Source organism: Quercus lobata, chromosome 5, assembly GCF_001633185.2.
Source record: "Quercus lobata isolate SW786 chromosome 5, ValleyOak3.0 Primary Assembly, whole genome shotgun sequence".
In the NCBI taxonomy this organism is placed as follows: Eukaryota; Viridiplantae; Streptophyta; class Magnoliopsida; order Fagales; family Fagaceae; genus Quercus; species Quercus lobata.
This window is the reverse complement of record NC_044908.1, coordinates 10543403-10556292: the sequence shown is the minus strand read 5'-3', so window position 1 is coordinate 10556292 and position 12890 is coordinate 10543403. Positions and strand designations below refer to the sequence as shown.

At 35.4% G+C, this 12890-nt stretch overlaps 2 protein-coding genes across 4 annotated transcripts; both read left to right on the top strand.

Annotated features, from left to right (window-relative positions):
- Positions 1-77: 77 nt before the first annotated feature.
- LOC115988593 (organelle RRM domain-containing protein 2, mitochondrial-like) lies at positions 78-2576 on the top strand. Its single transcript, XM_031112157.1, has 3 exons — positions 78-351; positions 2007-2075; positions 2164-2576. Exons 1-3 carry the CDS (start codon positions 222-224, stop codon positions 2397-2399), a joined length of 435 nt encoding a protein of 144 aa, XP_030968017.1. The 5' UTR covers positions 78-221; the 3' UTR covers positions 2400-2576.
- A 710-nt stretch (positions 2577-3286) lies between these two features.
- Positions 3287-12625, top strand: LOC115989739 (arginine biosynthesis bifunctional protein ArgJ, chloroplastic-like). Of its 3 annotated transcripts, none has more exons than XM_031113577.1 (17): positions 3287-3591; positions 3700-3828; positions 3984-4107; positions 4314-4387; positions 4700-4744; positions 5024-5074; positions 5175-5243; positions 5409-5467; positions 5688-5757; positions 6217-6297; positions 6383-6469; positions 9093-9215; positions 9747-9809; positions 10314-10391; positions 10466-10611; positions 11655-11725; positions 12449-12625. In XM_031113577.1, the coding sequence occupies exons 1-17, from the start codon at positions 3505-3507 to the stop codon at positions 12529-12531; spliced, it is 1440 nt and encodes a 479-aa protein (XP_030969437.1). In that variant the 5' UTR covers positions 3287-3504; the 3' UTR covers positions 12532-12625. The 3 variants fall into 3 exon arrangements, with proteins under 3 accessions (XP_030969437.1, XP_030969438.1, XP_030969436.1); XM_031113576.1 differs by having other exon boundaries at positions 3289-3591; positions 3694-3828; XM_031113578.1 differs by lacking the exon at positions 10314-10391 and having other exon boundaries at positions 3694-3828.
- Positions 12626-12890: the final 265 nt, after the last annotated feature.

Sequence of the window (12890 nt, the reverse complement as noted above, 5' to 3'; positions counted from 1 at the left end):
GCAACAACATCAAAGGGTTCACAAAACAAATGAATAACATTCGACGTTTGAGATTGGTTGATTGCACATAGTACTTACTATCAGTCGTGACTCACTAGAAGATTCTCTCACACTCACACATTTCTCATTCCAAGTTCCAACCTTCCTGTCCTATCGAGGGTTTTACTAGGGTTTTGCGGATCCTCTAAAACCCAAATCAATATCATTCCCAAATTCCTACAATGGCCTTCGTCTCTGGCATTCGACGCGTTCTTGGTGGAGGATCTTCCACTGCGTCTTCGATTCTTCAATCTCACTACACTTCCATTCGTTTCAATACTACTCTTACTTCCCCTAAGCTCTTTATCAGCGGTACGTCTCATTCACTCTTTTCTAAGTTTGCTTTTCGTTTGGTTCCCGGGAAAATTGTGCGGTAAATGTTACAAAAGTGAGTCTATATTTGATTTGGTAATCTTGGGTCATCCATTTTAGACCAGTTTTCTAATTTTTATTTTAAATAGATATATCTCTTTCTTGCTCCCATTTTCCCAGCAATCAAATGGGAAATTCTTGTTTCTTCTGGGTGATTCTTTTGAGGTTGAAATGTCTTTTGCTTGTGCTTTAGCTTTAGCAGACTAATCAGTAATCAACCGGTTGTAATTTTCATTTCAAAAAAGTGAGTTAGCAATTGTGCAATCTGTTTTCTAATTATTATTTTTGTCTCGGTTTTGTAGCATTTAGAATCTTATGTATTTCAGAGCTCTGAATTTTAAGCTCAATATCAAATAGATCATTATTTTGCTTGAATAGCTGTAACGAAAGTAATTTCAAATTTCTTTTCGTTTTCGGGTTTCTAAAATGAAAGTGGGTTGATTCATTTTGAGCTGAAATTTAAAGTATAGATCATTTGATTTTTTATTTTATTTTTTTGGGGTATTCAAATTACCTGGATGACGCTACTACTTGCCAATTAAATTGATCTCTAGGTAAATGAAGGCGAACCAATGTAGTCAAGAAATTGTTGATGGATCTTGTTCGTGTTTTAGCAGCGATGCTCATTTAAATTAAGAATTCTAAGCTTGTTAAAAGTAAGGGATATGTATATTTATTTCTGATAAAAACAAGTGGAAGTATTCACAGTATCTGCCTGATCATGTTTGCAGGTGCTTAGTTCTCATAAGTCATAACACCGTCTGTCCTTTGTCACTTGAATGTAGAGCTTGGTTTATTGTTCAAGGAAATATTATCATACCTTAGGATGGTGTAGATGATTGTTGCTACTTAAGATCACTGACATTTAGGATAAATATTTATCAATCTTCATTCATCTCAAATCCCATTTTATAGCTAGTGCCACCAATTAGAGAATCTAGGTATGGAACCATCTAAGTTAGTTCTAAAATCAAAGGTGTGATTGTGTGAATAAGTTAGTCATAAATTTTATTTTCCAAGAGGTGGATCTTAAAATCTAACATTTATTTGTTTGTTTATTACATAAGTATAAATTTCTTTAAATGCATTACGATTTGTTGGATGTTTATGGGTTTAAAGGTGGGTGAGACAGGTTGAGCATGGCCCAGTAGTAACCATACTGCTTGGCTTTACCCCCCAATAACTTGAGCTGGGTGCATCTTCCCTGCCAACCTGACATATCTGCTCAAAATTTGGCAATTGCTATCAAACTAGCGCTGGAGAAGCAGTATAAGGCTTGTAGTTAGTACAAATGGATTCTGCACACATGGACAGTTGATATTTCTTTTCTAATTCATCTTATGAGGTTATCAACTTATCATCAGCTTATGTAACTTACTGGTTTCTTACATTATTAAAACTAATGTATTTTATCATAATGGCATCAAGGGTTATGGAATAGTTACTGTATTAGTAGCAATTTTATTGCCTAGTGTCTCTTCTCAAGGATACGTAAAACAGACTGAAGATAGTGGGCGTCTACCTACAATTTACAATTTACCCGAAATTCTTATTTTGAAGCATGACTGTCTTTTATCCTTGTGTAACAAAAACAGGTCTTTCCAGACTTACAACAGATCAAAAGCTTCAAGAGGCATTTTCTCCTTTTGGCCAGCTTGTTGATGGTAAAAGGCAAACATATTTTGGTTATATTTCTTCCTTGCATCCTTCCTTATTCTTCCACTTTGACCAACTGGCTTAATGATTCTGCAGCAAAAGTCATAACTGATAGAGCCACTGGAAGATCAAAGGGGTTTGGGTTTGTTTCATATGCAACCATAGAAGAAGCTGAGAAGGCCAGAGAAGGAATGAATGCTAAGTTCTTGGATGGATGGGTTATTTTTGTTGACCCTGCCAAACCAAGGGAGCCCAGACCTCCACCTCAGCCACAGCAAGAGCCTTCCGAAACTGGTTTCAGAACAAACAGGACTGTTGGATGGTGTGGATGAATGTATTAGAAGCTGTAGTGGATCTCATTGGGATATGAGGACTGTTTGAGACTATACTACACATTATTAGCCAATATACATGTTGAATTGGTGAAAATGGAACACTATTGCATTAACCATTGAGAAAAATGAAACTTTTTGACCTTTTTTAATTCAATGCATTGTTGGTTTATTGCTGTTAGCCTGTTAGGCTTTGTTATTCATTGTGTTGCTAAAATTTTGTTTACGTGGTATGGAACTTGCTGTGACTGGTTCTTAGGATTCCGACTTCAAATTCAGTTGAAATGCACTGAATCTCAGAAGGCCCTCTAATGTTTTCCCAGGGTACCTATATTGACACTGAAAAATGAATAATAGTTTAATGTCTGTTGACACAACCAAGTCCTTTTACCTTCAAAATTTTCCATGGGTTGAATTGAGAGGGATCCCATGATTCCCATCAGGTTGTCAAAGGCCCCTCTCTCTCTCTCTCTCATCTAGGTTTTTTGTTTTTTTTTTCGAATCCGAGTGGGTAACAGAAATAGTTGTTCCAAATTTGTTTAAGCTGATGTGTAATTGTTTGATAATGAAAATGTTGTCATATCACCAAAAAGATAATACCTCATTGCTCCATTAGACATGGGCAAAGAAACTAATAGATAGTGGAACAATAAGACTCATTTTTTTAACTTAAGACCAATAGAAAATTTTGGGTACTAGTTACTTCAACTAGTAAAGGATTTTGTTGTCAAATTAGTCTGACGATAAAAAAAACAATTATTATAATAAGGGAATGTAATAATAAAACTATCTCTCACAAAGGTTAAAAAAAAAAGGCAAATAGAGAATTAGAGATTAATTAAAATTCAATAAAGCTATGAAAAATTTTTGTTGGTTTTTTTGTAGCATAGAGAGAGAAGTGAGGCTACTTAGTTGGCAGAGGGTCTCAACTTCGTCTTTCAACCTCGGAAGGTGGTGAACTGGTCTGAACAATTTTTGTCACCTTCCGAGGTTGACACACTCGTCTTTTTTTTTTTAAAAAAAAACGCCTACAAATAAGAAAAAAGAAACAAAACCCTTCGGCTTTACTTAAACCCAAACAATACTTTTACAGTCGCAAACAAACATGAATAATCTGTGTCCATATGCTCTTCATTCTCACTGCGTCTCCATGATGAAACTGCCGCCACCACCACCACTAAGTGCTCCAAAGGTCAGTATCACTCTCTCACATTGTAATATTCGCCTCAACAATCTGTTTGGTTGCCAAGAAAATTTTAAAAATAGTTGAATAAAGGAACTGTATATATCTCAGTCACAGATTTGGAGCTCGTTTAGTTCGTCTCAGAGGGAATTCAAAGTATGTGCTGTTTCAACCACTGGGAATATCGACGCCTCCAATTACATTCCAAAGGCTCCGATTTTTCTCCCCGAAGGCCCATGGAAGCAGGTGATCATTTTTGTTTTCTTTGTTTGGGAAACATAATTTGCATATATTTGTCAAAAAAGTACTTTCTGAAAACATTTAAAAAAAAAAAAAAAAAGCCGTGTGAATGTCACTGGTAAAATATGTAATCAATGTAAGGAATATGGAATAATGTGTAGATTCCTGGGGGAGTTACTGCCGCAGAGGGATTCAAAGCTGCTGGTATGTATGGCGGTTTGCGTGCTAAAGCCGAGAAACCTGACCTTGCACTTGTCACTTGTGATGTGGATGCCACATCTGCAGGTTAGCTAGCTTTCATTTTGCTTAGCAAATTTAGTTTCAATCATTTTTATGCTTTTGTTTTGTAGTAAAACTTATTTTCCAGTTGTTTATGGTCTTAAGTATTTTTCTTGAGTTGTGTGCACTTGGAACAATATTGGCTCTTTGAGAATTTAAGAAAGGAAAGGATTTGATTGGAGATACTGTTTCATGTCAATATTTATTTATAGGGGCGTTCACAACGAATGTGGTTGCTGCTGCACCAGTGTTATACTGCAAGAAGGTGTTAGACATTTCAAAAACGGTACTCAACTCCTTTTTCTGTCAACCATAAATCAATAAATGGAGGGATGACTTGTAGTTAGCATGAATTTTAGATATTATTATGATTATTATTTGTTTCTGGCTAGATTATACTTTCGACAATACTTTGTTTTAAAGGGCTTGCTACCTTGAACATTTGATGTATAAGTTATTCATTCTACACATATTTTGCCATAGTATGGCCTATAAATCAAAATAGGGATTTTTTGAGTGGTTGCTGTTCAGATTTTTTATTATTATGTTTTCAGTTTCTTATCTATCTGCTAATGACTCAATTTCGGCAACTCATCAGGCACGTGCAGTGTTAATAAATGCTGGCCAAGCCAATGCAGCAACGGTAAGATATCTGAGTATATTGATGCTTTGCTTGTATATTCCTGTCCAGTAACTGCATAGTTTCAGTCAAAATGTGGTACAATACCAAAGTTAATTGTTGTTCTCCCCCCGGGGGCACTGAGGCCATGTCTGTGCAAAGACTAGGGGTTTATTCAAGTCAACCACATTATTTGCTGTCAGCCTGTTACTTTGAGAGATTCATTGAATAGGGGGAAAAATGTCATTGCCTTGAGTGTGAATCAAGTCTTATGTGGCTAAATGACCTACCAATGATGTCCAGGGTGATGCAGGATACCAGGATGTGATAGAATCTGCCAACATGCTTGCTGAGGTATGCTACCTTCAGAGTTTGAACACTTCATTCCCATCGTTGTGGTTGTGCAGGTTCAATTTTTTCTTGCTAATTAGACTAAGAATATTCTTTGCTGCAGCTACTTCAAAGGAGACCAGAAGAAGTGTTGATTGAATCCACTGGTGTAATTGGTCAAAGAATAAAGAAGGTAACTTGGTGACCTTATGTATGTTATACTGATCACATTGATGTGCACCATGCCTGCCAAATAGACCAGCTAAAATTTTTTGCCGCAATTTCTTTTGTCAGATTAATAACATGCCCTGTTGCTTTCAATGTTTTACATATAATTGATACTCTAATGTATATGCAGGAAGCACTTTTAAAGTCACTTCCAAAACTAGTTGCTTTGCTCTCATCATCAACTGAGGGGTAATGCTCATGCTTTCTTCATTTTAGTTTGTGTTATTGACGTTAATCCATGTTTATGAAGGCACCTGCTTGTCTGTGTTTTCTACTTCCAATCTTCTATGTTGATTTTTTCTATTGTACCGAAAAATGTATAAGCTTCAAATGATCTCCTTGATAGGTTGTTTAGTCTCCTATGTCATGTTTATTAAAACATTCTTGAATATTATCAGCACATGTGCAGGGCAGATTCTGCAGCAGTGGCAATCACAACGACTGACCTTGTAAGCAAGAGCATTGCAATTGAATCTCAGGTGTGCAAGTACTTGTTTTCTGTGTCAATTTGCATGCATATGTGTTACCGTTACAAATTTAAACCAATGATTATCAGCATGCATATCTTGAGAGATAATTGTGCTACTTGCTTAAATGAGGCATTGAATATGGATACTGGATCAAGGACCAAATAGGAGCAACTCTTGTTGGTTTCTTGATTTCTAATGCATAATTGGTGACTCTTTAGAGTTTAATAAGGACAATATCTAATGTTAAAGAAAATGGTTTGTTTCAGCAATGGGCTGTATCTTGTCAATAAAAAGCAATAAGCAAGTTAACATCCTTCCTTTGTAGAAAATGTTGTTGGATGTATAGAATAGCCTTATCTCAACCTTACAGAACTTGCATCCCAGGAAATTAGGATTCTTCTATATTATTACTCTTGGAAATTTAACTTCCTGGCAAAGACAGGCCTTTAAAAGTTATAAATTCCTCAGGTTGGAGGGAGAACAGTAAGAGTTGGGGGAATGGCAAAAGGTTCTGGGATGATCCACCCAAATATGGCTACCATGCTTGGTGTATGTATCCTCACGGTTCTCCTGCAACTTTTGTGGGAAGCATACATTTCTTTTCCATTCCTTTATATTGCTTTATGTGTTCCAGGTAATAACAACTGATGCCCTGGTTACAAGTGATATTTGGAGAAAGATGGTGCAGATTTCTGTAAACAGGAGTTTCAACCAGATAACTGTATGGAATATCATTGCTTTAATCCTGTCTGTTTTATAGGATTATTGACTTGGCTATCATTTTTGTAATTTTCGCTGTGCCCTCTTTTACACAGACTTCCTTTAATTTAGGTATCATAAGTAACTCTCCTCTTTTGTCTCTTGCATGTAATGAGCACCCATTTGTGAATGCAGTAATTCACACTGTAGTTAACTTTTATACCCATTTTACAGTTTCTCTTATTATCTCCTGTCAATGGGATGAACTTTACCTCATATTGGACTGCTTGATGTTTAGACGCGAATCTTTGGCCTGCACATCCTTTACCTCTCCTTAATATCAATATTTCTATATATTCTATGAGTGCATCTTTGTCTTGGTATTATGTCATATGAAAGCTCTCTGTAAATTTCATTGTCAATACAATTAATCATAATGCCAAAACAATTAAAGTTTTCCTCTCTCTCTCTGTTGTGAATTGAGAAATAAAAGATAATGTATTCAATTCGAGATGACTAATCTCCTGAACTTGAGAGAGGAAATAGACATTTTTTTATTAATTTTCTACTTGCTTCATTCACAATTCCTACGTACATAAATACTAGTGAGGAGATAACCTTCATCACAACCAAGTCCTAAAACATAGGATCCAATCCTACTTAAATTTAAATACAAATTGAACTTAAATCCTAATCCTCATCCTAATTTACTACATAATTTTATTAGAATTCTATTCAAATTCAAACTTCTTCAACTACTTCAGAATTATTTGCCATTTGGCCTTGGGACACAACATTCCCTTCCCCTTTAGATGAATCTTGTCCTCAAGATTCTACAACATAGAAATTAACCCTTGGTCACATTGATTGGAGAATACTCGGCCTCGGATTTTGAAGTGTTGAAGGAAAATTATGATCATGGAGACTTGCACCAATTCTTTAACCATTTTTGTGAGCACTAGAGACAAAAATATCTTGCTTCTCATACCCTTGAACTCATTGGGGATGACAAATTCAATGTGTGGGATTGAGATCGACTCATTTGAATTCATGAAAAGATCCCTTTGATCAATCTTTTCCACTTCATTGAACCTTTGATCTTCAAACTCAATTTTTGTAGAAAGTGCACCCTCCAACATATTACTTTCTTGAATTGTTGGTGATACTTGGAGCACTTGACTTTGATTCTCCGAAATTTCATGAGATCCTTAATCTTTTAATTATTCTTTGAGTTCCAAAAGTACATTGGATTGTTTATCTAAGACCTCTATCATTTGATCCCACGAATCTTGCATCTTTGCTTCCATCCTTGCTATGGTTTTGGACATGTCCTTAGTAATATCTAACATTCGGTTGACAATCTTTGACATGCTCTCCATTCTTTGTTTGCTGGGATTGACACACTTGATAGATAGATGTGGCTTTTTTTTTTTTTTGGTTGGGTGTTGCAGCGGCTGCCTGGAACTATGGTGGCCGTTGTTTGCCTTGGGTTGTAGATGGTGGGATAGTGTGATAGTGTGGGATGAGAATATGACTGAATTTTTTTTTTTCCAAGAAACTAGATGAATTTATTGGCTCTGATACCAAATGTTGTGAATTGAGAAATAAAAGATAGTGTAGTCAATTCGAGATGACTAATCTCTTGAACTTGAGAGGAAATAAACATTTTTTTATTAATTTTCTGCTTGCTTCATTCACAATTCCTACGTACATAAATACTAGTGAGAAGATAACCTTCATCACAACCAAGTCCTAAAACATAGGATCCAACTCCTACTTAAATTTAAATACAAATTGAAATTAAATCCTACTCCTCATCCTAATCTACTACATAATTTTATTAGAATTCTATTCAAATTCAAACTTCTTCAACTACTTCAGAATTATTTGCCATTTGGCCTTGGGACACAACACTCTCCCTCTCCTGATAAGTAAAATTGTCCTCTTTATGTGGAGTGGGGTGATGTCTTCTATTGAATGATGTGTGATCCACTTAATGTTCAGTTCTTGTTGGGGTTTGACTATTTGAACTGGAACTGAATTTGAGTACAATTGGTTCGAAAACTTATTAACCCAAATATAACCAAAATTCAAAGAAAAATGAACCAAGCCGGTAACTTCTAGATTGGGTTGGTTCAGTTCCTCTGTTCATGGTTGCTCTCCTAGTGCCCATCACGTCTGCTGTAGGTGTGTGAACTTCCAAGTTATTTACATTCAGTTGATGCTAATCAGAGGTTTAACTAATTTGTTCATTGCTCTCTTTTTTTCTTTTTCTTTTTTTTCCTAATGATTATTGATTCTTTGTGTAATCAATATTTCTTCTAGTCAACACTATTCATTAACAGAAAGCTCCTCCTCTCCCCCTAATAATTTAGCCTTAAGAGAGGTTTTTGCTTCCTAGATATTTAATGATCACAATTTTGCCAGTTCACATTGATGAATATAGGCATATACATGACCTAATTTCTTATCTTATAAATATGCATATAATGCTCCTGTTTTATGAACTATATGTCCTCTTTGGCAAGCACGCTTGTTGCCATGAATAAGTACCCAAGTTTCCTTTTTGACATGGTGTGATTAATCCCACTTCTGGGACATTATGAAAGTTGTAAATATAACAGGTGGTCGATTTGGTGCAACAGGTAGATGGAGACACTAGTACCAATGATACTGTTATTGCTTTGGCTAGTGGGTTATCTGGATCAACCAGGATAGCTTCTATAGACAGTTACGAGGCATTGCAACTCCAAGCATGCCTTGATGCGGTAAGTTATGCTGCTATTAAACTATTCACTCAATCATATAAATTCACAAGTATTATTTTGCTTCTCATTGATAAAGAACTGTTTTCTGCAAAACTTGCACCAACTTTCCATTGTATTTGGATGCCTCTGTTCCCCTTCCTCCTGGTGCTAACAAAACCCTTGTATTTATTTACATCTCCTAATCCAACATTACTGAAATTTTTTTGTTCACTAAGATTGTAAAAGTTTTTTTTTTTTTTTTTTCTTCTTGTTTCTTTCTATCTATCTTTCTTTCCTTTTTTTTTTGACAAAAAAAAAAAAAAAAAAATGTAGTGTTGCACTAACTCTTTTCAATTGCTAGTGCTTTAATTTATCAAAAATAAAATAAAATTGGTAGTGCTCAAATTTGTTCCTAGGACTTGGTCCTGCATTTTATATAATTTCATGAGAAGGGCCATAATTAGTCACGGGCCTTAAATTGTAATATTGTATGGATCTAAACCAGGTATTGAGTTTAATTTATTCGAAGTTTTATCAATTTCAAATTTTCAGGTAATGCAAGGTCTTGCCAAATCAATAGCTTGGGATGGAGAAGGAGCAACATGCTTAATAGAGGTCTGCATCTAAAGTTAATGTTATCTCTGCTTATGAGCCAAATTTGATGCTGTACATTTGCCCCATTCTATAAAATTGGACATCTAATAGTAACCTACCAAACCTACTCTTGAACACAACTATGAACAAGAAACAAGTCTCTTAGGGGAGCAATGTGAGAGGGAACAACTCTCATATCTATGAAGCAGTATCCTCTTACTCATTAATTAATTAAAAAAACAAAGAACCAGCATGGTTTTTTCAGAGAGAATGAAAAGGCAAAAAAATTGAAGCTTATATTTTTGACTTATTCTAGTTCAAATGGCACTTCCTCCTCTAATAATGGGTTGGAGGGTGAGGTTCTGCGTTGTGGGTTAAAGATCCATTGTGTGTATATAACTTGCAAATTAAAAATAATCTTTATGACTTAATTATGATTTCAAACTCAGCAATATGCTGTGATTTTAGGGAAGTGACCGGCTGATACGTTGAAATCTTCTATCTAATTTTATCTTTGGTGTATAGGTAAGTGTGGCAGGTGCAGACAGTGAGGCTGAAGCAGCAAAGATTGCACGCTCAGTAGCATCTTCTTCACTTGTTAAGGCAGGATTTTTAAACCTGACCAACCTTCCAATTCTCACATTAGAGTCTAATCTTCTGTCAGTTTTGTTAAGCAGGCTGCTGTATATGGCAGAGATCCAAATTGGGGGCGCATTGCTGCTGCTGCAGGCTATGCAGGGATTTCTTTCCACCAAAACAAGCTTCGAGTATTGCTAGGTGATATTCTGCTCATGGATGCTGGGGAACCACAACCATTTGACCGGTAATTCTAAGGCTTGACTTTTATGTTAAAATCTGGGGCATAACCAAGAACTAGTTCTTTTCTCTATAAGATTTGATCTTGCATATGTTTTTTTTCCCCCTCATTTTAGTTCCTCCCAGTGTACATATCTTATTTCCAATGCTCTGTGGAAGTTGATCATAAGTTTCTATTCTTATCTTTTTTTTTTTTTGGTGGGGTGGGGGTGAGAGCGAAAGAGAGAATGGGCTGGTTCCTTTGATTAACTTACTGTTACCATCGGTGTGTCACTAAAATCTGGTACCTGTCACAGCACGGGGTATCATCTTGAAATTTTTCTATACAATGCTTCTTTGGTTGCTGTGTGTTAAAAAAGGCAATCAACTTTGCGATCATAGTTGCAGTTTTGAGAGCCCCAAAATGTAGCCATCATCCAAATTCCAGTGTAAACACTTTGTTTCCCAAGCTAGTTTATACCCCATGTTTTAGAACTGAATTTTTTGAGGTAGAGGACTCTCCTGTATAGATGAGTGCAGGTTTGATTCTGTGAAGGCATGCATGTTGCGGGTGCACTTTTTTTTTTTTAAGGGTACGTTTGGTATGCTGTAATAGCTCCTGTAATGGAATAGTTATTCATGTGTAATAACAATTCGGTCATTTGATTGCATCTTTATTACATGGATTAGTTATTACATTGGAGTGACTATTCTTTAAACTAAAGAATAGCTATTCCTCTTTAAATTGGATGTAATAGCTATTCTTTAGTATATATAATAGGTTTTAAAATTAATATATTTCCAAAAATATAAAGTTTCCTTATACATCATCTTTTACAAGTTTTTCATATGTAACAACCAAACTTATGAACAGTAATAGTTATTCCATTACAATGTCTTCTATTCCCAATAATAAAGATTACTATTCCTAACGTAATTTACATTCAGTGTACCAAACGTACTCTAAGCATTTTACATGTGCACATTGCCTTTGAAGCATGCCACTTTCTGTTTTACAAATTCTTTTCAGCTTGTACCTACAATGTATTGAGTAATTGGAGATGTTTTCAGGGCTGCAGCAAGTAACTATCTGAGGAAGGCTGGTGAAACCCACAGTAGAGTTAAAATACATATATCAGTTGGTAAGCTTCTGTAGTACTCATGAAGCATACAAATGCTAATTTTTCTCCCTATTTATAGTTCAATCCAGAATTATCAAGTCCACTAAAATTAGCCAGTTAAGGGATAACCCTTCCCTAGAGGGTGGGATCCACATAATTTTGTAAAAAAGAAAAAAATATAAATGCAATTTTGCCTGCTAACCTTTGTTTACACAATGAATACTAGTATTGGTTTAGAATGTTTGTTCATAATCTGAATATTCAGACCGAATCCAAACAATTCAGTTAGGGTGATGCTAATGTCCCTGCTTAGGCTGCAGATTTGCATGGTTGATAAAGGGCTAGGACTCCTGAATTCTCTTCAAGTTAAATAACTACTATTCATTTTTAAAAAGAAGAACGGAAAACAATGTGTTAGCTCTTTTGCCATTCGGTAGCTAATCTGGGCCGATTTCTTGGGTTCGAACAAGTTGGCTAGCTGAATTTAGTATTTGCTCATTTGGGCAGCCATCTACTCAAATATTAAGATTTAGTGCAATCTTATCATAATAAAGATTTAGTGCATAGTTGACAACTCATGTTTAGTTACCCAACAGATAATGTCTAAAAAAAGAAATTCAGAAAGATATCTGTCATCTCATATTCTCATTGCATCAGTATACTTTACTATAAATGAGCATAATGAGATTTTACATCTTTTGGTGTTAATCTTATTTAATTTCCCTCATTTCTTCTTTCAAACAGGTGATGGATTGGGAAGTGGGCAAGCTTGGGGATGTGATTTAAGTTATGATTATGTCAAAATAAATGCAGAATACACAACATAAAAGAACACTTGTGCCATCTCGTATTTATTCTCACTTCAGGATTTCCAAACAATTAAACCCTCTTTATCATATATTGATTATAGGTTTAATATTCTGTCATTGTTGTATCTCATGTAGATCTGCTTATGCAAAACATTTTTCAACAATCAACACTGCATGATTGCAAATAAATTTTGGAGCTCATTCCTACTATCATAAGAAAAAATTAGGAGACAGTCTAGGAAATCAAACATCTGAACTGGGGGTCTCTGGTAAAAACTCCTAATAATCACTACACGATAGTAGGAATGATATCACATTTGTGGTAAGTCTGCAACAGAAACAGAACCTCTTTTCCCCTTCCAAAGCAGCCCCATACT

Excerpts from the sequence above, each read along its gene's own strand:
- LOC115988593 (XM_031112157.1), top strand. The coding sequence starts at position 222 with ATGGCCTTCGTCTCTGGCATTCGACGCGTTCTTGGTGGAGGATCTTCC. Across the intron at positions 352-2,006 it reads CCCTAAGCTCTTTATCAGCG|GTCTTTCCAGACTTACAACA; the intron begins GTACGTCTCATT and ends TAACAAAAACAG. Across the intron at positions 2,076-2,163 it reads TTTTGGCCAGCTTGTTGATG|CAAAAGTCATAACTGATAGA; the intron begins GTAAAAGGCAAA and ends ATGATTCTGCAG.
- LOC115989739 (XM_031113576.1), top strand. The coding sequence starts at position 3,505 with ATGAATAATCTGTGTCCATATGCTCTTCATTCTCACTGCGTCTCCATG. Across the intron at positions 4,108-4,313 it reads TGTGGATGCCACATCTGCAG|GGGCGTTCACAACGAATGTG; the intron begins GTTAGCTAGCTT and ends ATTTATTTATAG. Across the intron at positions 10,392-10,465 it reads CATCTTCTTCACTTGTTAAG|GCTGCTGTATATGGCAGAGA; the intron begins GCAGGATTTTTA and ends TTTGTTAAGCAG.